Genomic DNA, 21,209 nt, shown 5'->3' with positions numbered 1-21,209 from the left:
TCATTATTCAAGAATCCATCACATTTATCTATCTTTGTGGAAGAATTTGACAAATTAATTAATTTGTCTTTTTCTAACCTGAGCCCTCCCTCCATGCAAATCCCCCTTGCGCTCCAAATTCCTGTCTCTCTTTGATGTCAGTAGAGCCACAACCCACAAACACTCAGTCAGACTTATCTTTTGTTCAAGAACTTAAGGCAAGATTGAAAAAAAAAAAGAACTTAGGGGAACAAATAACCAGAACTGCTTTCCTGAGCCTGAATGGTTTTGGTCTTGAGAGCAGGTGTTTAGGCAATGGGCCATGCGTGCTAATGTTAAATACTGATGGACAAAGGTGTCCATGTGTTCTTATTGAGTATGTCTTTTGGGACATGTGAGGCTTTCTAAGATGTGGGGACCCGAACATGGACTCCTCTTACCCAGGTCTCTGGGTGGTATGGTATCCTGGTATGACCATAGTGATTGTTAAAATATTAAGTTATATCAATTCAGTTAGTAATAAATGCTGCTCTGAGACCCAAGTGATCCCTTCCAAGATTCCTGTTGTCCTGGTCCTCCTCATGATCCAACAACTAAAAAACTGATGGCAAGCACAGCAAAGGCCTCTAGAACACTCCTCTAGAGCTGCTGTCTGTACCTCTTCTGATTGGATGGTGGATGAGCCAATCTGGTTATTAGATATTTTGACTATTACCCCTGTCTATGAGTAAAGAATCAATGAAAACTTTGTCCTTGCCTCTGTAGAGACAATTCAGTGAGATGGAGATCAGTGATGATAGGAGCAAGGTGAGTACTATGACAAGACCAAGCCCAGGTGAAAGGCTGGGGGCTACTGGTCACATCCATTTGAACAGATGGCACATTGAGGCCCACGTTAATTACTTTGGTTGGTTCCTCTAGAACAAGCATCTTTGGCAGGAACCAGGCAGCAAGGCAAACTAGAGGCACAAGGGGTAAGTAACTGCAACCACTGCTGGCCATATGGAGCTTGAGCTTATGATCTTGAAAACATCCTACCCAGGACCAAGAGTAAGCAGAGCATTTGCAAAATCATAGGGTTGATGCCAATTCCTTCTTATTTGTCTACAAAGCCAATAAATAAAAGTTCTTTTTTCTTTTAAGGAAATCTGACATTTAGTGTATTGAATTTAATTGAGTGGATTAGATAGAAGTAGAGAAGGTTGATTTTCTTTGTCCTTAATTCTGCTAGGTAACTGGAGACCAACTGGAACAAAACCATAATCTGGCTAACAGGGATGGTATCTTGTTAGCATAGTTTCTCTTTCCAGTCTTTTTATCTATGTATATATATGCATATAGTATGTATCCATATTTTTACAAAATTGTGATTATGTTTTATGTAGTTTTGAATATGATATTTAAATTTAGCATTAAATTAAAAACAATGGCCAAATCATTAAATACTCTTCTAGGAGAGGATATTTAATATCTATATAATATTTTATCTTAGGGCTACATTAAAATTTATTTAACATCTCTCCTATTTTATACATTTAGGTGATTTCTACTTTGTTTTTTTTTGTTTGCTTTTATTTATTTTTTTCTTCTTTTTTAAATTTAAATTCAATTTATTTATTTATTTATTTATTTATTTATTTATTTATTTATTTTTAATAAATTTATTTTTTTTTGGTGTTCAATTTACCAACATACAGAATAACACCCAGTGCTCATCCTGTCAAGTGCCCCCTCAGTGCCCATCACCCCTTCACCCCTACCCTCTGCCCTCCTCCCCTTCCACCACCCCTAGTTCGTTTCCCAGAGTTAGGAGTCTTTATGTTCTGTCCCCCTTTCTGATATTTCCCACACATTTCTTCTCACTTCCCTTATATTCCCTTTCACTATTATTTATATTCCCCAAATGAATGAGAACATACACTGTTTGTCCTGTTCCGACTGACTTACTTCACTCAGCATAATACCCTCCAGTTCTATCCATGTTGAAGCAAATGGTGGGTATTTGTCGTTTCTAATGGCTGAGTAATATTCCATTGTATACATAAACCACATCTTCTTTATCCATTCATCTTTCGATGGACACCGAGGCTCCTTCCACAGTTTGGCTATTGTGGACATTGCTGCTATAAACATCGGGGTGCAGGTGTCCCGGCGTTTCATTGCATCTGAATCTTTGGGGTAAATCCCCAACAGTGCAATTGCTGGGTCGTAGGGCAGGTATATTTTTAACTGTTTGAGGAACCTCCACACAGTTTTCCAGAGTGGCTGCACCAGTTCACATTCCCACCAACAGTGTAAGAGGGTTCCCTTTTCTCTGCATCCTCTCCAACATTTGTTGTTTCCTGCCTTGTTAATTTGCCCCATTCTCACTGGTGTGAGGTGGGATCTCATTGTGGTTTTGATTTCCCTGATGGCAAGTGATGCGGAGCATTTTCTCATGTGCATGTTAGTCATGTGTAGGTCTTCCTTTGTGAGATTTCTGTTCATGTCTTTTGCCCATTTCATGATTGGATTGTTTGTTTCTTTGGTGTTGAGCTTAATAAGTTCTTTATAGATTTTGGAAACTAGCCCTTTATCTGATACGTCATTTGCAAATATCTTCTCTCATTCTGTAGGTTGTCTTTTAGTTTTGTTGACTGTATCCTTTGCTGTGCAAAAGCTTCTTATCTTGATGAAATCCCAATAGTTCATTTTTGCTTTTGTTTCTTTTGCCTTCATGGATGTATCTTGCAAGAAGTTACTGTGGCCAAGTTCAAAAAGGGTGTTGCTGTGTTCTCCTCTAGGATTTTGATGGAATCTTGTCTCCCATTTAGATCTTTCATCCATTTTGAGTTTATCTTTGTGTATGGTGCAAGAGAGTGGTCTAGTTTCATTCTTATGCATGTGGATGTCCAATTTTTGCAGCACTATTTATTGAAGAGACTGTCTTTCTTCCAATGGATAGTCTTTCCTCCTTTATCGAATAGTAGTTGACCATAAAGTTTCGGGTCCACTTCTGGGTTCTCTATTCTGTTCCATTGATCTATGTGTCTGTTTTTGTGCCAGTACCACACTGTCTTGATGACCACAGCTTTGTAGTACAACCTGAAATCTGGCATTGTGATGCCCCCAGATATGGTTTTCTTTTTTAAAATTCCCCTGGCTATTCGGGGTCTTTTCTGATTCTACACAAATCTTAAAATAATTTGTTCTAACTCTCTGAAGAAAGTCCATGGTATTTTGATAGGGATTGCATTAAACGTGTAAATTGCCCTGGGTAGCATTGACATTTTCACAATATTAATTCTGCCAATCCATGAGCATGGAATATTTTTCCATCTCTTTGTGTCTTCCTCAATTTCTTTCAGAAGTGTTCTATAGTTTTTAGGGTATAGATCCTTTACCTCTTTGGTTAGGTTTATTCCTAGGTATCTTATGCTTTTGGGTGCAATTGTAAATGGGATTGACTCCTTAATTTCTCTTTCTTCAGTCTGTTAGTGTATAGAAATGCCATTGATTTCTGGGCATTGATTTTGTATCCTGCCACACTACCAAATTGCTGTATGAGTTCTAGCAATCTTGGGGGGGAGACTTTTGGGTTTTCTATGTAGAGTATCATGTCATCGGCGAAGAGGGAGAGTTTGACTTCTTCTTTGCCAATTTGAATGCCTTTAATGTCTTTTTGTTGTCTGATTGCTGAGGCTAGGACTTCCAGTACTATGTTGAACAGCAGTGGTGAGAGTGGACATCCCTGTCTTGTTCCTGATCTTAGGGGAAAGGCTCCCAGTGCTTCCCCATTGAGAATGATATTTGCTGTGGTCTTTTCATAGATGGCTTTTAAGATGTCGAGGAATGTTCCCTCTATCTCTACACTCTGAAGAGTTTGATCAGAAATGGATGCTGTATTTTGTCAAATGCTTTCTCTGCATCTAATGAGAGGATCATATGGTTCTTGTTTTTTCTCTTGCTGATATGATGAATCACATTGATTGTTTAACGAGTGTTGAACCAGCTTTGTGTCCCAGGGATAAATCCTACTTGGTCATGGTGAATAATTTTCTTAATGTACTGTTGGATCCTATTGGCCAGTATCTTGTTGAGAATTTTTGCATCCATGTTCATCAGGGATATTGGTCTGTAATTCTTTTTGGTGGGGTCTTTGTCTGGTTTTGGAATTAAGGTGATGCTGGCCTCATAGAACGAATTTGGAAGTACTCCATCTCTTTCTATCTTTCCAAACAGCTTTAGTAGAATAGGTATGATTTCTTCTTTAAACGTTTGATAGACTTCCCCTGGGAAGCCATCTGGCCCTGGACTCTTGTGTCTTGGGAGGTTTTTGATGACTGCTTCAATTTCCTCCCTGGTTATTGGCCTGTTCAGGTTTTCTTTCTTCCTGTTCCAGTTTTGGTAGTTTGTGGCTTTCCAGGAATGCATCCATTTCTTCTAGATTGCCTAATTTATTGGCATATAGCTGTTCATAATATGTTTTTAAAATCGTTTGTATTTCCTTGGTGTTGGTAGTGATCTCTCCTTTCTCATTCATGATTTTATTAATTTGAGTCTTCTCTCTCTTCTTTTTAATAAGGCTGGCTAATGGTTTATCTATCTTATTAATTCTTTCAAAGAACCAACTCCTGGTTCTGTTGATCTGTTCCACAGTTCTTCTGGTCTCGATTTCGTTGAGTTCTGCTCGAATTTTAATTAACTCTCTTCTTCTGCTGGGTGTAGGGTCCATCTGCTGTTTTTTTCTCTAGCTCCTTTATGTGTAAGGTTAGCTTTTGTATTTGAGTTCTTTCCAGTTTTTGAATGGATGCTTGTACTGCGATGTATTTCCCCCTTAGGACTGTTTTTGCTGCATCCCAAAGATTTTGAATGGTTGTATCTTCATTCTCATTAGTTTCCATGAATCTTTTTAATTCTTCCTTAATTTCCTGGTTGACCCTGTCATCTTTTAGCAGGATGGTCCTTAACCTCCACGTGTTTGAGGTCCTTCCATACTTCTCGTTGTGATTTAGTTCTAATTTCAAGGCATTATGGTCTGAGAATATGCAGGGGACGATCCCAATCTTTTGGTATCTGTTCAGACCCGATTTGTGACCCAGTATGTGGTCTATTCTGGAGAAAGTTCCATGTGCACTTGAGAAGAATGTGTATTCAGTTGAGTTTGGATGTAAAGTTCTGTAGATATCTGTGAACTCCATCTGGTCCACTGTATCATTTAAAGCTCTCGTTTCTTTGGAGATGTTGTGCTTAGAAGACCTATCGAGGGTAGAAAGAGCTAGATTGAAGTCACCAAGTATAAGTATATTATTATCTAAGTATTTCTTCACTTTGGTTATTAATTGGTTTAAATATTTAGCAGCTCCCACATTCGGGGCATATATATTGAGGATTGTTAAGTCCTCTTGTTGGATAGATCCTTTAAGTATGAGATAGTGTCCCTATTCATCTCTCACTACAGTCTTCGGGGTGAATTTTAGTTTATCTGATATAAGGATGGCTACCCCTGCTTTCTTTTGAGGACCATTTGAATGGTAAATGGTTCTCCAACCTTTTATTTTCAGGCTGTAGGTGTCCTTCTGTCTAAAATGAGTCTCTTGTAGACAGCAAATAGATGGGTCCTGCTTTTTTATCCAGTCTGAAACCCTGCGCTTTTTGATGGGGTCATTAAGCCCGTTCACGTTCAGAGTTACTATTGACAGATATGAGTTTAGTGTCATCATGATATCTAATCAGTCCTTGTTTTTGTGGATTGTTCCACTGAACTTCTTCTTAAAGGGGAATTTTAAGAGTGCCCCTTAAAATTTGTTGCAGAGCTGGTTTGGAGGTCACATATTCTTTCAGTTCCTGCCTGTCTTGGAAGCTCTTTATCTCTCCTTCCATTCTGAATGAGAGCCTTGCTGGATAAAGTATTCTTGGTTGCATGTTCTTCTCATTTAGGACCCTGAATATATCCTGCCAGCCCTTTCTGGCCTGCCAGGTCTCTGTGGAGAGGTCTGCTGTTACCCTAATACTCCTCCCCATAAAAGTCAGGGATTTCTTGTCTCTTGCTGCTTTGAGGATCTTCTCTTTATCTTTGGAATTTGCAAGCTTCACTATTAAATGTCGAGGTGTTGAACGCTTTTTATTGATTTTAGGGGGGGATCTCTCTATTTCCTGGATCTGAATGCCTGTTTCCCTTCTTAGATTAGGAAAGTTTTCAGCTATGATATGTTCAAATACATATTCTGGCCCTCTGTCCCTTTCGGCGCCCTCGGGAACCCCAATTAAACGTAGGTTTTTCTTCCTCAGGCTGTCGTTTATTTCCCTTAATCTATCCTCATGGTCTTTTAATTGTTTGTCTCTCTTTTCCTCAGTTTCCCTCTTTGCCATCAACTTGTCTTCTATGTCACTCACTCGTTCTTCCACCTCATTAACCCTCGTCGTTAGGACTTCTAGTTTGGATTGCATCTCATTCAATTGATTTTTAATTTCTGCCTGATTAGCTCTAAATTCTGCAGTCATGAAGTCTCTTGAGTCCTTTATGCTTTTTTCTAGAGCCACAAGTAGCTGTATAATAGTGCTTCTGAATTGGCTTTCTGACATTGAATTGTAATCCAGATTTTGTAACTCTGTGGGAGAGAGGACTGTTTCTGATTCTTTCTTTTGAGGTGAGGTTTTCCTTCTAGTCATTTTGCTCAGTGCAGAGTGGCCAAAAAGCAAGTTGTATTGGGAAAAGGAGAAAAAGAGAGGAGAGAAAGAAGGAAAGAAAAGAGAAAAAGAAAAAAAAAAGGAAGAAAAAAAGAAAAAAAGAAGAAAAAGAGAAAGAAAAAGAAAGGGAAAAAAAGGGTGGGGGAAGCAAACAGAAATCAAAAAGAAAAAAAAACAACAAAAAAAACAAAAAAACAAAACAAAAACAAACAAAAAAACACGGGGGAGTACCTTCTGTTTCTGTATACTTTAAGTCCTTCGAGTCCCTTGACTTCCCCTGGAACTTGTCCATCTAGCTGGTCTTCTGGGGGAGGGGCCTGTTGTGATTTTCAGGTGTTAGCTCTTGGGGGAGCTGCTCTGCCCCCTGCCTGGTGCAGGGCTCAGTGGGGGTTGTTTACCCCGTGAGGCCCCAGGAGGAACAACCGCAGTGGCGGGGCCAGCTCTGGAGCCCTGGAGTCAGCCCCCGCAGTAGCTCCAGAGCTCTCCGTCTGCAGGGCCTGGGGGCTCCGGGGCGGGGCCGCTGATCTGCTCAGCTGGGGCAGGAGCGTCCTCGCTGTCCTGGGCCCTCCCGGCCTCTGCCTGTCCCGGGGGAGGCGGGATCCTGGGCTGTGTCCTGGCGCCCAGTGCTCCGGGGCCTGCGCTGTTGGATTCGCGCTCCCGCCCCGCAGCCCCCTCCGCGGAGCCGCCGCCGAGCCCCCCAGAGCTGCTCCGGGTCGCGCCGTGCGCGCTGAGGGAGCTCGGCGCACTCTCCCCGTGCGCAGTTCTTCTGTTACTGTCCCGGGGAGCCCGAGGGCACCCCCGCCCTCCTGGGTCCTGCTCCAACTCCCCACGAGCCCCTTTCCGCCCGGGAAGGTCGGTGCAGCTCCTGCTCCTCCGGGACGGGGCTCTCCTGTCCTGGGGACACTCGCCCCGGCCTCAGCCCGGCTCCTCGCGGGGCCCCTCCCCCTTGGAGGCCTTTTGTTTCTTTATTTCTCCCCCTCCCGCCCCCCCCTCCCCCCGTCTTCCTACCTTGATGGAAGCGCCAGTTCTTCTCCCTGTAGCATTCCAGCTGTTCTCTCTTTAAATCTTAGGCCGAATTCATAGATTTTCAGGATAATTTGAAGGTTATCTAGGCAATCTGGTGGGGACAGGTGACTTGGGCACCCTACTCTTCCGCCGTCTTGCCCCTCCTGCTCTAAATTCAATTTAGATAACATAGTGTACTACTATTGGTTTGAGGGTAGAATTTTGTGATTCATCAGTTGCCTATAATTCCCAGTGCTCATTACTTCAAGTGCCCCTCTAAATGCCCATCACCCAGTTATCCCGTCCATTCTCCCACCTTCCCTCCAGCAACCCTCAGTTTGTTCCCTGTAGTTAAGAGTCCCTTATGGTTAGCCTCCCTTGTTGTTTTTATCTTATTTTATTTTTTCTTCCCTTGCCCTGTGTTCATCTGTTTTGTTTCTAAATTCCACATATGAGTAAAATCATATGGTATTTGTCTTTCTCTGACTGGCTTTTTCACTTAGCATAATACCCTCTAGTTCCATCCATGTCATTGCAAATGGTAAGATTTCATTCTTTTTGATGGTTGAGTAATATTCTATTGTGTGTGTGTATTATATATATATTATATATATATAATATACACCAATTTATATATCACATCTTCTTTATCCATTCATCTGTTGATGGACATCTGGGCTCTTTCCATAGTTTGGCTATTGTGGGCATTGCTGCTATAAACATTGGGGTACATGTGCCCCTTCGAATCACTATGTTTGTATCCTTTGGATAAATACCTGGTAGTGCAATTGCTGGGTCATAGAGTAGTTCTATTTTTAACTTTTCGAGGAAACTCCATACTGTTTTCCAGAGTGACTGCACCAGTTTGCTGTCCTACCAACAGCATATGAGGGTTTCCTTTTCTTTGTGTCATTGCCAACATCTGTTGTTTCCTGTCTTGTTAATTTTAGCCATTCTGACCAGTGAGGTGCTATCTTATTGTGGTTTTGGTTTGTATTTCCCTGATACCCAGTGATGTGGGGCATTTTTTCACGTGACTGTTGGCCATTTGTATGTCTTTGGAGAAATGTCTGTTCCTATCTTCTGCCCATTTCTTGATTGGATTATTTGTTTTTGGGGTGTTGAGTTTGATAAATTCTTTATAAATTTTGGATGCTAACCCTTTATCTGATGTGTCATTTGCAAATATCTTCTTCCATTCTGGGTTGCCTTTTAGTTTTGTTGACTGTTTCCTTTGCTGTGCCAAAGCTTTTTATCTTGGTGCATCCTGGGTTGGCGCAGGCAAGGTGACTCGGGTCCTTTTGGCTGGAGTCTGCCAACCGCCCGCGGCCTCGGCGCCACTGCCCCTGGTTCCCATGCTGGCCGGGGCCCGGCCGCCCGGCACCACCCTGTGCCCTGCGGGAGCCCGGACGAGGCCTGGGGCTCTGCAGCCAGCTCCGGTGCTCCCGCAGGTTCCAGGCACACAGCTGTGCTGTCAGTATAGCGATGCACCCCCTCTGACGTTAGAGGGGATCAAGGACAGGGTTCTTTATGTCTTGAAACTCTATGACAGGGATCCTTGGGTGGCGCAGCAGTTTAGCGCCTGCCTTTGGCCCAGGGCGCGATCCTGGAGACCCGGGATCGAATCCACGTCGGGCTCCCGGTGCATGGAGTCTGCTTCTCCCTCTGCCTGTGTCTCTGTCTCTCTCTCTCTCTGTGACTATCATAAATAAATAAATAAAGAAAGAAACTCTATGACAAGATTGACCCAGAAAAGCTCTCGGTAAATTCCCACTTTATGAAAGACCTGGGCTTAGACAGTTTGGACCAAGTGGAGATTATCATGGCCATGGAGGATGAATTTGGGTTTGAAATTTCTGACACAGATGCGGAGAAGTTAATGTGTCCACAAGAAATTGTAGATTACCTTGCAGATAAGAAGGATGTACATGAGTAAGAGATCAGACCCCCTTTTTTTCACTGAGAGAGGAGTCAGAAGATGCTGGTGAATGTCTGGAAGTGAGAACACGTTTTGGCATTATTGCTGCCTTTGACAGAGTAATTCTGTTTAGACTTGTATTTAAATTGTCTATTTTTCCCTTTGAAAATAAATCTATAAAACAACAACAAAAACAAAACACCAAAAAAAAAAAAAAAACAAACAACAAAGAACAACAACAACAAGAAAACCCCACAAAGCTTTTTAATCTTGATGAAGTCCCAATAGTTCATTTTTGCTTTTGTTTCTCTTGCAGGTAATTTCTACTTTTTGCCAGCACTATAAATAACTGTATGATGGACATCCATATCTACTACGCATCCTTTCCTTAGAGTAAGGAATCTCAGCTTTCTAGTTCTCTGAAACTAGAACTAGAACTCTCTGTTTCTAGTTCACATGTTAGTACTTAGTTGTCACCAGTAGAATTATCTTTTTTATGTTTTTCTGGAACAAATACTTCCTTGAATATCCCTGAACTCCCAGAAGCTCTGTAGAAAGAATCTGGAGGCTGATTAGCAACCCTAGTCTTTGGGCACCTCTGACTTATGGATTTTTCTTTTCCATGGGGTAGCTGATGACCATTGTCAATAGCACCTAAAGTATAAGCATCTATTGGCAGATAAGATCTTTCTTTTTTTCTTCTCCTCTTCCTTCTCTACCCCCCCGAGCCCCCCACCCAGATATGACAGATTGGTGAAACTTGAGTTAGATGCCCACCTCTATATCCATGACCTGTGGGCCAGGTGGTGTAAGTTACTTTGAAAGACTATAGCAGCTTCTTCTACAGCCCTGCACATAATTCGATGAAGCAGAAATTCCTAGAAAATAAACACTGGGCAAACAAAACAGCAGAATTCATAACAATTGGATTTGATAAGACAGTGTTGTAATCCAGGCTTCAAACTTGCTGTTTGAACTTGAATCAGTCTTTCCTCTTCTCTGGAAATCAATGTGCTCATCTTTGAAATGAGACAGTAGGCCAAGATTCTTTCTAGGGTATTTTAGCTTGTTTAGTGGTACAGCTGAGACTCCAAACCAGGCCTTCTGTTCTAGGACTTTTCTACGCTTGCTTGCAGTCATCCTCAATCTGTGCTGTTTTTTACAATGAGTTCCTAGATTCCATCTTTGTTCCATAGGGCCAGAATAAAGACATTGACTTTTGCAGTTAACTTCCAAGAAAGATGTGTGTGAGTGTTTCTTAATATATGCTACAGGTGAAACTTGAATCAATGGAATTTGGGAGACTCATTTCTCCCCGTTGACTTTGTGATGGCATTATGATCCCAGACATGTTTTTTATTTTTTTTTTTCCTTCAGAGAATATGAGCTATTGGAAGCCCTTAGAAGTCATTTAGTCCAGGAATTCTTCTGGATGATGTGACCTTCTGGGTCTGGAAATGTGCTAAAATTGGGGGAAGAATGTTGTGTTTATGTGCATGCATGGGTCTAGTGAGAGGATCTATTTTTAAAGCCAGATTATTTGGAATTAAGTGTACATTAGAAAATGAGCATATTAAATATTCAATTTGATGGGTCACCACAAATATATAACTTGAGCACCCGCCACCCAAAACAGGATATAGAACCTTTCTATCAATCCAGATGCTTAACTGACCAAACCACCCAGGTGCCCAGTCTATCACTCCAGAGGTGTATCCCTTATGTCCTTTTTCAGTTAGTCTTCCCCTGTCTCCCCTTTGGCAACCACTTTCTGACTTCTATCCCTGTAGATTATATTTTCCTGCTCTAAAATTTCATGTTTATGGAATTGTGCAGTTTTTACTTTTTTAGTGTAGTGTTTTTTGCTCTGCACATGTTTTTGAGATTCATCCATGCTATTGTGTATATTAATAGTTGGTTCCTTTATGTGGCTGAGTAGTAGTCAATTGTATGAATATATAACAGTTTAATTATTATTGCCCTATTGTTGGGCATTTGAAATTATTTCCATTTTACACTATAATGAATATAACTGCTATGAATATATTTGTATGAGTCTTTGTGGACATATGTTTTCATTTCTCATGACTAAATATCTAGGGATGGAATTGCTGGGCATTGGATAGATGTATGTTTAATTTTAAAAGAAATTGGCAATCAGTCCTCTAAAGTACATGTACCATTATACACTCCCTGCAGCTGTGTATGAGAGTTCCAGTTGTTCCATATCTTAGCTAACATTTTTTGTTGTCCGCTGTTATAATTGTAACCATTCTAGTAGATGTAAAAATGATACCTCATTGTGATTTTAATTTGCATTTCTCTTATGACTAATGATATTAAGCATATTTTCACGTACTTATTGGCCATTCGTAAATCCTTTGTAAAGTGTCTGTTCAAATTGTTTGCCCTTTTAAAGCCAGTTTGAGTGTTCTGTTATTTGCAAATGGAAGAATTTTGATTAAAACAAAATCCATATGTGAATATGCAGATACTCTAGAGTTAGTTGACATTGTTGTTGTGTATTGATAAAAGGATAACTGTTTATCATTTGGACAAAGTTTAGAAGGTGATGCCAAACAGATGGAAGAGTGTGAATCAAGCTCTAGGAAGTAAGGAACAATATATTCCATTCAATGAATGAACCATAAATAGTAGAGCATGGCTCTAAATGGAGAGCTGGAGGCGAGGAGTGCAGTTTTAAAGCATAGCAAGACACAGGGCTGGAGAAACAGGCATTGCTAACCTTACAAGTCATGCTGAGGAATTTGGACTTTTTGCCAAAGTCAGTACAGAATGACTTAAGGTTTACTCAGTGGAGTGGCATAATCAGGTATATAAAAAAGTTTCCTACTTTATGTATACAAGTGGATTGTACTGTAGAAGGGCCCTGGCAAGGGAATCTTTATGGAATCTGAGATATCTGTCACTGCAATGTGAAAATTTTTGTTCCAGAACAGATGAGTTTAAAAGACTATGACTACTCTTGTCAAGCAAGCTATACCACGCTTTTAGTGCCTCTCATAAAAGATAGGCTACACTTTTTTACAACAGGGGTTAGATGATGTATTTTCTGAAAAGTTATTGTTTAAAGTTCTATTATCTAGAAATCATGGTTATTTGCATTTATGTCTTTATAACATATTATGAAGAACATGTCTTTCAGGTTTGATGGGGGATGCCACTGTGGGTTCTAAATTGCTTTCAAAAGGCAAACAATGAAAGGGGTCAGAACAGTCCTGTCACTTGCATCCATGGTTATGTGAGATAAGCCAGTGCAGGTGCTCAGGACAGTCTAGGTGGATAAAGAATCCCACCTTCAGGCAAAGACTGGGACAATGCCAGAAATATTGTGTCCTTGTCAGAATTTTTAGTTGCAAGCACTAAATCCATGTTTGCTGGTTTACTCAAGAAAGCAATTCCTGAAAGGATGTAGGAGGCTCACAGAGTCTCAGGGAAGGCTAGAGATGAATCTTGAAGCTGGCTATTCATTCAGAAACAAAGCCCAGATCACACTGTGGAGGCACTGCTACCAAGACGGCACTACGGCTTAGCATAAATACTGGTGCTTTCTCTGATAATGTTTGGGACTGGCCCACAGAAGCTGTGCTACTCTTGCTCCCTAATCTAGATACTTTTATTGCTTGACTCTGTTAATACATAGGTTTGGAGTAGAGCTTACTTCCTCATGTGGTTTGTTTCCAAATTGAAGGCTTGCTTGTATCTGTTCAGCAGAGCTAGGTCACATGCTTTCTTAAGAAAGGGAGGCTGGAAAAGTGAGTTCTGTGGGTACCTGGCAGAGGAAATAGTGGGACTCTGGGAATAATTTCTGGTCATTAATCGTTTTGGGATAATTTATCTCTTGGTGGGAATGAAATTTTAGTAGATTGCAAAAATTGCAATAATCTTTCATTCTTCCCTCTATTCATGGCCTTGTGATGTGTCTTTGTACCTCTTCCTATCATAAAGTAGAATTGATTTACCTTCTCCTTGATTTATGAGCTGTTCTTGTCACTAGCCTTGTCTAGTAGAGTGCAGTACAAGGGGTGGTGCCAGTGCTAAGCCTAGGCCTCAGGAAACGTGGGGTGGTTCCACTTGTTCTCTTGGAAACTTATTGTTGCCGGGTAAAAAACTTCAGCTAGCCTCTTGCATGATCAAAGATATGTGGCCCAGTCACTTCCTTTGCCCTACTTGGCAGTCAGTTTATTACCTGACATGTGAGTAAAGTCATCCTAGACCAACTGGATACCAGTTGACCGGCCAAGTGATTGTAGGCACATGAGCTAGCGGGGTGAAGTTCACTGAGTCTGGTCTAGGTCTGCAGTTGACCAGTCATCCCATGGATTCCTGGCAATATTAAGGGGTTTTTTTAAGCTACTAAATTTTGCAGAGGTTCATTATGCTGGGATAGATAACTGATGTAGATTGGTAATCTGGATTTTGGTAAACTAGATGTTTGGCAAGTGGGGAGAACAAGTGGGCAGAACTTATTCATAAAATAAAGGGAATTCTTGGGTCCCATGTTAATAGCTGTGTCAACTTGGGCAAGTCAATTGAACTTGTCAGGTGTGTATTAGTTTCCTCATCTAATAGCTGGAGTTAATAAAACCAGTGTCTCTGAGTGGACTGTAAGTGTGGGATGGCACATTATAAAACATCAAGAAAGCATCACTTCCCCATGCCCTGCCTTTTGTTTCTTCATCACAACATTAATAATGTGAGGGATTGATAGTATGAGTGTGGAGGCTGAGAAAAATTAAGGCCATTCCACCTCAAGTTTAGCATTAGCACAAGTACAGCCATCTTAGGCCCCTGTGAATAAGAGTTGAACTTTACAGGAAAAAATGCAGAATGTCCTCGGCAGGGAATCCCATTTTAGAAAGAAAACAGAGCTCAGAATGCCCTCGTCAGGAAATCCCGTATCAGAAAGACAACAGAGCTCAGAATTGCCCTCAGCAGAGAATCCCATATCAGATCCTAAGAAACACCTCCACCCTTTCCCCCATATGGGAAAAAAAAAATTCCTCCACCCCTTCTGAAAATCCCCTAGACCAGCCCATAAAAAACCCAGCTGTAACCCACTTAGGGGTCCAAGTCCCTGCTCTGCTGTGTGGAGTATACTTGGACCCAAGCTCGAGCTTGTAAATAAACCCTCGTGTACTTGCATGGGTGTGGGCTCCTTGGTGGTTTCTCCGATTTGCAATCTTGGGCACAACATTAGTCCATTTGAAAGAGTTGAAAGCAGCTTGCTCCTTACCATGGCCATGGAGGCCCTGTGGCATCTGGCCTGTCCAATCTCTTCTCTGTCCTATCCTACTTCTCAAGGCCTCTAGTACCTCATGAGGGTCAGGTGACTACCCACAGGAGAATTCTTATGCATGTGGTTCCCTCCCCTGGGATGACCTTCCCATCTTCCTCTCTCCTTCTCTGTCTGTCTTTATTTGAACCAGGCTTCAGGAACAGTTTGTTATAATCCAGATAGGAACAGATTAAGTAGCATCTGGTTTGAGTGAAAGTAACCCATAAGATAGTTAAAAAGAAATTCTGTTCTTTCCTATCAAGGTGCTTTAATTCAGGGATCAGAGTCTTTACCTACCAGAAGTATTGTGAGAGCTTGGTGCGGGCTGGTTAGAGGGCCTTCGGAAAAAATTGTTTCCTGGGCTTTATTCTTTCAGTCTCTGTCAATCTCTCTCTCATTCTCTCATCTATCTATTTACCTATCTATCTATTGCTTTATTGAGATAATTTCACCTATCTTAAATATACTAGTCATTTAAATGTACTTACAGAGCCATGCAATCCCAATACAATCTAATTTTAGAACATTTCCCATCATTCCAGAAAGAAACCTCATGCTCATTTACACTCACTCCTCATTCATGCCCCTAGCCCTAGGCAACTATCCATGCCCTTTCTGCAACTATAGATTTGCCTTTCTGGATATTTTATATACATGGAATTACATGATGTCGCACTTCTGTCAAGGGCTTTCTTTTCTTGTTCTTTGGGGCTCAGCTAAAATGTTCCTTCTTCTTTCTTCAGACTTTACTGTTATTCTCCATGTCAGCTCCTCCTTTTTCCCTTGCCCGAACTTACTGCAATTGGTATTTATTTTGTTTCTTCATCCACTTGCTTTTGTCTGTCTTTGCCACTTGAATGTGATTTCCCCACGGAAGGAACCTGCATTTCTGTGTTGTTGGCTGTTGTGTACACGCAGGAACTAGCTCACTGACCCACAGAGTGAACGTCTAGTAAATATTTGCTGAATGAGTGAAGGTTTTAAGGAGTAGCGTATTTTAAAGAGCAGCTCCAAACTTTTCCCTTGTAGAGATCATAAACTACAATAACCAGCACTCGCGAATTGTCAAAACTGTTTGGAAGTGGCTTTCCTATCAGAAGGTCCAATGTAGCACATGTCCCTGTGCTAAATGATTTGGAAAACTGAACAAAGACTGGGGATTGATTTGTAGGCAGCATTTTCCAACCTTCTGTCATCCAGTCTGTGGTGCTCTTAGTTTGGGGCTTTGTTTATTTTTCAGCATGTGGGAGAGTTATGGTGCCTCCTATTGTTCTCCTAGTTCTATTAATACTGTTAGGCTATTTACTCAATGGCCCTGCTGACAGTCAGGCTGCTCTCCCACGTCAGCTCCTGGCTTGTTCCTTCAGAGGTTTTACTGTGAGCTAAAACCATTTCCTTTGTTCATATGCAAACTAAAGATTAGCAGCATCTAGGGCTTTTCACCCGTGAGCCACCACCAGGCAAAGAGTGTAAAAGAGAATGAAGCTGCAGAGGAGCCCTGGGGGGTTGAGAGCAGATTTTGATTTGAACAGAGGTGGCGAAAGAAGCCCTTCAGAGACTTTGAATGGGATTGCGAGGGCCTCACCTCCAGGTGGGAACCAGTCTGTGAGCAGCCAAGCCAGTGTTAGAGCCCCTGGTTTGATATATCTGCTCTTTGAAGAAGCTTTGCTTCCCTGAGGCCTTTGCCATTTCTGAGGATATAGAGAGGGGCCTGGGCCTGGAAGGGCTACAGGGGAAGCTGGTGTTGTGCTGACCTCTATGGCAATCTCTCAATCCGCCCTACCTCTGTGAGGTGGGAACCATTAGCCTCTTTTTGTAAAAAGAAGAAATGTATGAGGAAATCCACCCCAAATTCCTCAGCCAGAAAGTGGCAGGGTGGGATTTGAACCTTCTGGTTCCAAAGCTCTTTTCTTTAAAAAATGTTTTTATTTATTAATAGTTATTTTATCATTAATAAGTAATCCTTAATTATTATAAGACATTTAATAATAATATATTACATTTTATTATTATAATACATTATTATAATAGATTTAATATTATTAACAATAAATTTATTTTTATTAATAAAATATTTTTATTTATTAGTAAACTATTAACATGAAATCTGCTTATAACAAAATTTTAGAAGTATAATACAGTATTGTCGACTATAGGTACAATGTTGTACAGCAGATTTTTAGAATTTATTTATCTTGCTTGACTGAAATTTTATGCCTGTTCATTAGCAGTAACTCCCCATTTTTCCCTTTCCCCAGCCCCTAGCAACCAGCATTCATTCCACTTTTAGATTCTATGAGTTTGATTCTTAGATATCTCATGTAAGTGGAGTTGTGTAGTATTTGTCTTTTGGTGACTGGCTTATTTTAATTAGCATAACGTCTTCAAGTTTCATCCATGTTGGAACATGTGTTAGAACTTTTTTTTTTAAGGTGAGATATACCACTATATGTATATACCACATTTTCTTTATCTGTTCATTTGTGAATGGACATTTAGGTTATTTCCATATCTTGACTATTATGAATAGTGCTGCAAGTGAACGTAGGAGTGCTAATATCTCTTCAAGATCCTGATATCAATTCCTTTGGATAAATACCCAGAAGTGGGATTGCTAGATCTTATGGTAGTTCTAATTTTAATATTTTGAGAGATCTCTATACTATTTTCCATAGCGGCTGCACCATTTTGCATTCCCTCAAAGTGTACAAAGGTTCCAATTTCTTCACATCTTCACCAACCCTGTTATCTGTTTCAAAAAAAGATTTTGTTTATTTGAGAGAGAGAGAGAGAAAGAGAGAGAGAGAGAGAGAGCGAGCATGAGTGGGGAGAAGTAGACTCCCCACTGAGAAGGGAGCCTGACACATGACTCCATCCCAGGACCACAGGATCATGACTTGAGCTGAAGGCAGACATTTAACCAACTAAGCCACCCAGGTGCCCTCTTTGTTTGTTTGTTTAATAATAACTGTCCTGATGGCTTTAAGCTGATGATATCTCATAGTGGCTTTGATTTGCATATCCCCAATGATTAGTGACATTGAGCATTTTTTCCATATATCTGTTGGCCATTTGTATGTCTTCTTTGGAAAAATGTCTATTCATCCTTACCCCATTTTTAAACTGCTTTAGTTCTTTTTACTATTGAGTTTTAGAAATTTGTTATATATTTTGTTTGGTTATTTTTACTATTTTTATTCCTTTCCTTCCTTTTATATTTTGAAGATTAATTCCCTACCACATATATGGCTTGTAAATATTTTCTCCCATTCCATAGGTTGCCTTTTCTACTCCGTTGATTGTTTCCTTTGCTGTGCAGAAGCTTTCTGGTCTCGTCTATTTTTGTTGCTTATACTTTTGGTGTCATTTCTATGAAATCATTGGCAATACCACTGTCAATGAAGTTTTTCTCCTATATTTCCTTCCAGGAGTTTACTATTTCTGGTCTTAGTTTAAGTCTTTAATACATTTTAAATTGACTTTTGTTTATGCTGTAAAGGTCCAATTTGCATGTAGATATTCAGCTTTGTTCCTTTTTTTTTTTCTTAAGATTTTATTTATTTGTTTGAGAGAGGTAGAGAGTGCATGAACAGGGTTGGGGGGAGAGACAGAAGAAGGAGAAGCAGGCTCCCCTCTGAGCAAGGAGTCCAACATGGGTTGGACTAGAACCTAGTCCTAGAACCCTGAGATCATGACCTGAGCTAAAGGCAGATGCCTAACTGACTGAGCTACCCAGGTGCTCTGATATTCAGTTTTCTTAACAGCATTTCTCCATTGTGTATTCCTGGCATCATTGTTGAAGGTCATTTGATATGTACATGGATTTATTTCTGGGTTCTCCATTTTGTTCCATTGGCCTACGTATCTGTCTTTATGCTAGTATCATATTGTTTTGATTACAGTAACTTTGTAATACACTTCAAAATCTGGAGTTGTGATGCCTCCAGCTTTGTTCCTGTTTCTTGAGATTCATTTGACAATTCTGGTCTTTTGTGGTTTCATATGAATTTTAGAATTGGTTTTCTGTTACTGTAAAGAATACCATTGGAATTTTGGCAGAAATTGTATTGAATCTATAGATTGCTTTGGGTAGTATGGAAATATTAACAATATTAAGTCTTCCTATGCATGAACACTGGATGTATTTCAATTTGTTTGTGTCTTCTTTAATTTCTTTCTTTTGTAGTCTTCAGTCGTATAAGTCATTCATTTTCTTAATTTTCTTCCTATATATTTTATTCTTTTTGGTGCTATTGTAAATGAGATTGTTTCCTTAATTTCCCTTTCAGATAATTTATTGTTAGTGTATAAAAACACAACTTTTTTTTTGTTTGTATCCTGTGACTTTATTTAATCTGTGTAATGGTTCTGATAGTTCTTTGGTATCTTTAGGGTCTCTTTTATAGGGTTTATATTATCTGCAAAAAGGGACAGATTTAACTTCTTCCTTTCCTATTTAGATGACTCTTATTTATTTTTCTTGCCCAAATGCTGTGGCTAGGACTTTTGGAATTACATTAAAGAGAAGTGGAGAGAATGGACATCCTTGCTTTGTTCCTGATCTTTGAGGAAAAGCTGTCACTTTTTAGCCATTGAGTATGATTTTAGCTTTGGGCTTTTCATAAATGTCCCTAATTAATATACAATGTTATATTAGTTTCAGATATACAATATAGTAATTCAACAGGTCCACACATCACCCTGTGCTCATTATGACAAGTGTACTCCTTAATCCCTATCACATATTTAACTGATCCCTCCAACCCCCTCCCCTCTGGTAACCATCAGATTGTTTTCTATAATTAACAGTCTGTTTCTTACTTTCTTTCTCTTATTATTATTTTTTTTACCTTTGCTTGTTTGTTTTGTTTCTTAATTTCCAGACACAAATGAAATCATATGGTATTTTTCTTTGTTTCTTGTGTTTTTGATTTTAGTGGTTCCCATCAGGGTGAGGTAATATCTAATTGTAGTTTTGATTTGCATTTCCCTGATGGTGAGGGATGTTGGGCATCTTTTCATGTGTCTGTTGGCCATCTGTATGTCTTCTCTGGAGAGAGTCTGTTCACATGTCTTCTGCCCATTGTTAAATTGGATTATTTGTTTTTTTTTCTGTCTGTATTGAGTTATGTATCAGTTCTTTATATATTTTGGATACTAACCCTTTATTGGATATGTGAAAATATCTTCTCCTATTTAGTAGGTTGCCTTTTAGTTTTGTTGACTGTTTGCTTTGCTATGTAGGTTTTTATTTTGATGTTGTCCTAATTTTTACTTTTATTTCTCTTACATCAGAATCTAGAAAAATGTTCTACAGCTGATAAAATTGCTGCCTGTGCTCTCTTCTAGGATTTTTATGGTTTCAGGTCTCACATTTAGGTCTTTGATCCATTTTGAGTTTATTTTTGTATATGGTACAAGAAAGTGGTCCAGTTTCTTTCTTTTGTATGTAGTTGTCCAGTTCTCCCAACACCATTTGTTAAAGATACCACTTTTCACTGGATAGTCTTTCTTGCCTTGTCAAAGGCTAATTGACTATATAGTTGTGAGTTCACTACTGGATTTTCTATTCTGTTCTATAGATTTGTGTCTATTTTTTTGTGCCAGTACCATACTGTTTTGATTACTATAGCTTTGTAGTATAACTTGAAGCCTGGATTTGTGATACCTCCAGTTTTGTTTTTCTTTTTCAAGATTGCTTTGGCTATTTGAGGTCTTGGATGTTTGGTGACCCAGCTTTGCCACTGGCCTTAAATGTTGCTTGGATAAGTCATTTCTCTCCACTAAAATGTGAGCATTGTGAGGGCAGGGATTCTCTTTAGTGTTCTTTTGTTCATGAGGTACCCCAAGAACCTACACAGAGCCTAGCAATTAATGATAAATGTACAACAGCTGATAGTTGACTGATTGGCTGGTTCTTTAAGGTCTCATTTTTTTCTTCTGAACACAGGGATTGGAACTGGAAGGATATCAAACTGGTTGATCTCTAAGTGCTCTTCTGAATCTGTTGTGGAATCACTAAAAATAATAAAAGTTAAATGAAAGAACATAGCCATGTGCTGATAAAAACAGTCTCATTAACACTTAAGTGCCTGGTTAGAGCAACTGTCTAATTTAAAAATCTTTAGTTTTTGGCTATAGCTTTTCAATAGAGCTTACCTCTCTCACAGATGTCATTTTTCTCATTTGTTCTTGATAAGCTGCCTGAATTTGTTAGAAATCATTTTGGAATAATAATAGGAAAGGTAGGGAAATAATATATTTATTACCATTATTGCCTTTGGAATGAACAACCTAAAAGATGCGATATTTAAAAATAGTAGTTTCCAAGAAAAGTAA

The 21,209-nt window shown here is 39.8% G+C and overlaps 1 protein-coding gene across 1 annotated transcript; it reads left to right on the top strand.

The window, feature by feature from the left end:
- The first annotated feature begins 759 nt into the window (after positions 1 to 759).
- Positions 760 to 9,637, top strand: LOC100683682 (acyl carrier protein, mitochondrial-like). Its single transcript, XM_038535458.1, has 4 exons — positions 760 to 786; positions 1,211 to 1,259; positions 8,902 to 9,215; positions 9,395 to 9,637. Exons 1-4 carry the CDS (start codon positions 760 to 762, stop codon positions 9,587 to 9,589), a joined length of 585 nt encoding a protein of 194 aa, XP_038391386.1. The 3' UTR covers positions 9,590 to 9,637.
- Positions 9,638 to 21,209: the final 11,572 nt, after the last annotated feature.

The sequence above is a fragment of the Canis lupus genome, chromosome 4, assembly GCF_011100685.1.
Source record: "Canis lupus familiaris isolate Mischka breed German Shepherd chromosome 4, alternate assembly UU_Cfam_GSD_1.0, whole genome shotgun sequence".
Taxonomy (NCBI): Eukaryota; Metazoa; Chordata; class Mammalia; order Carnivora; family Canidae; genus Canis; species Canis lupus.
This window is presented reverse-complemented; position numbering and strand designations above follow the sequence as displayed.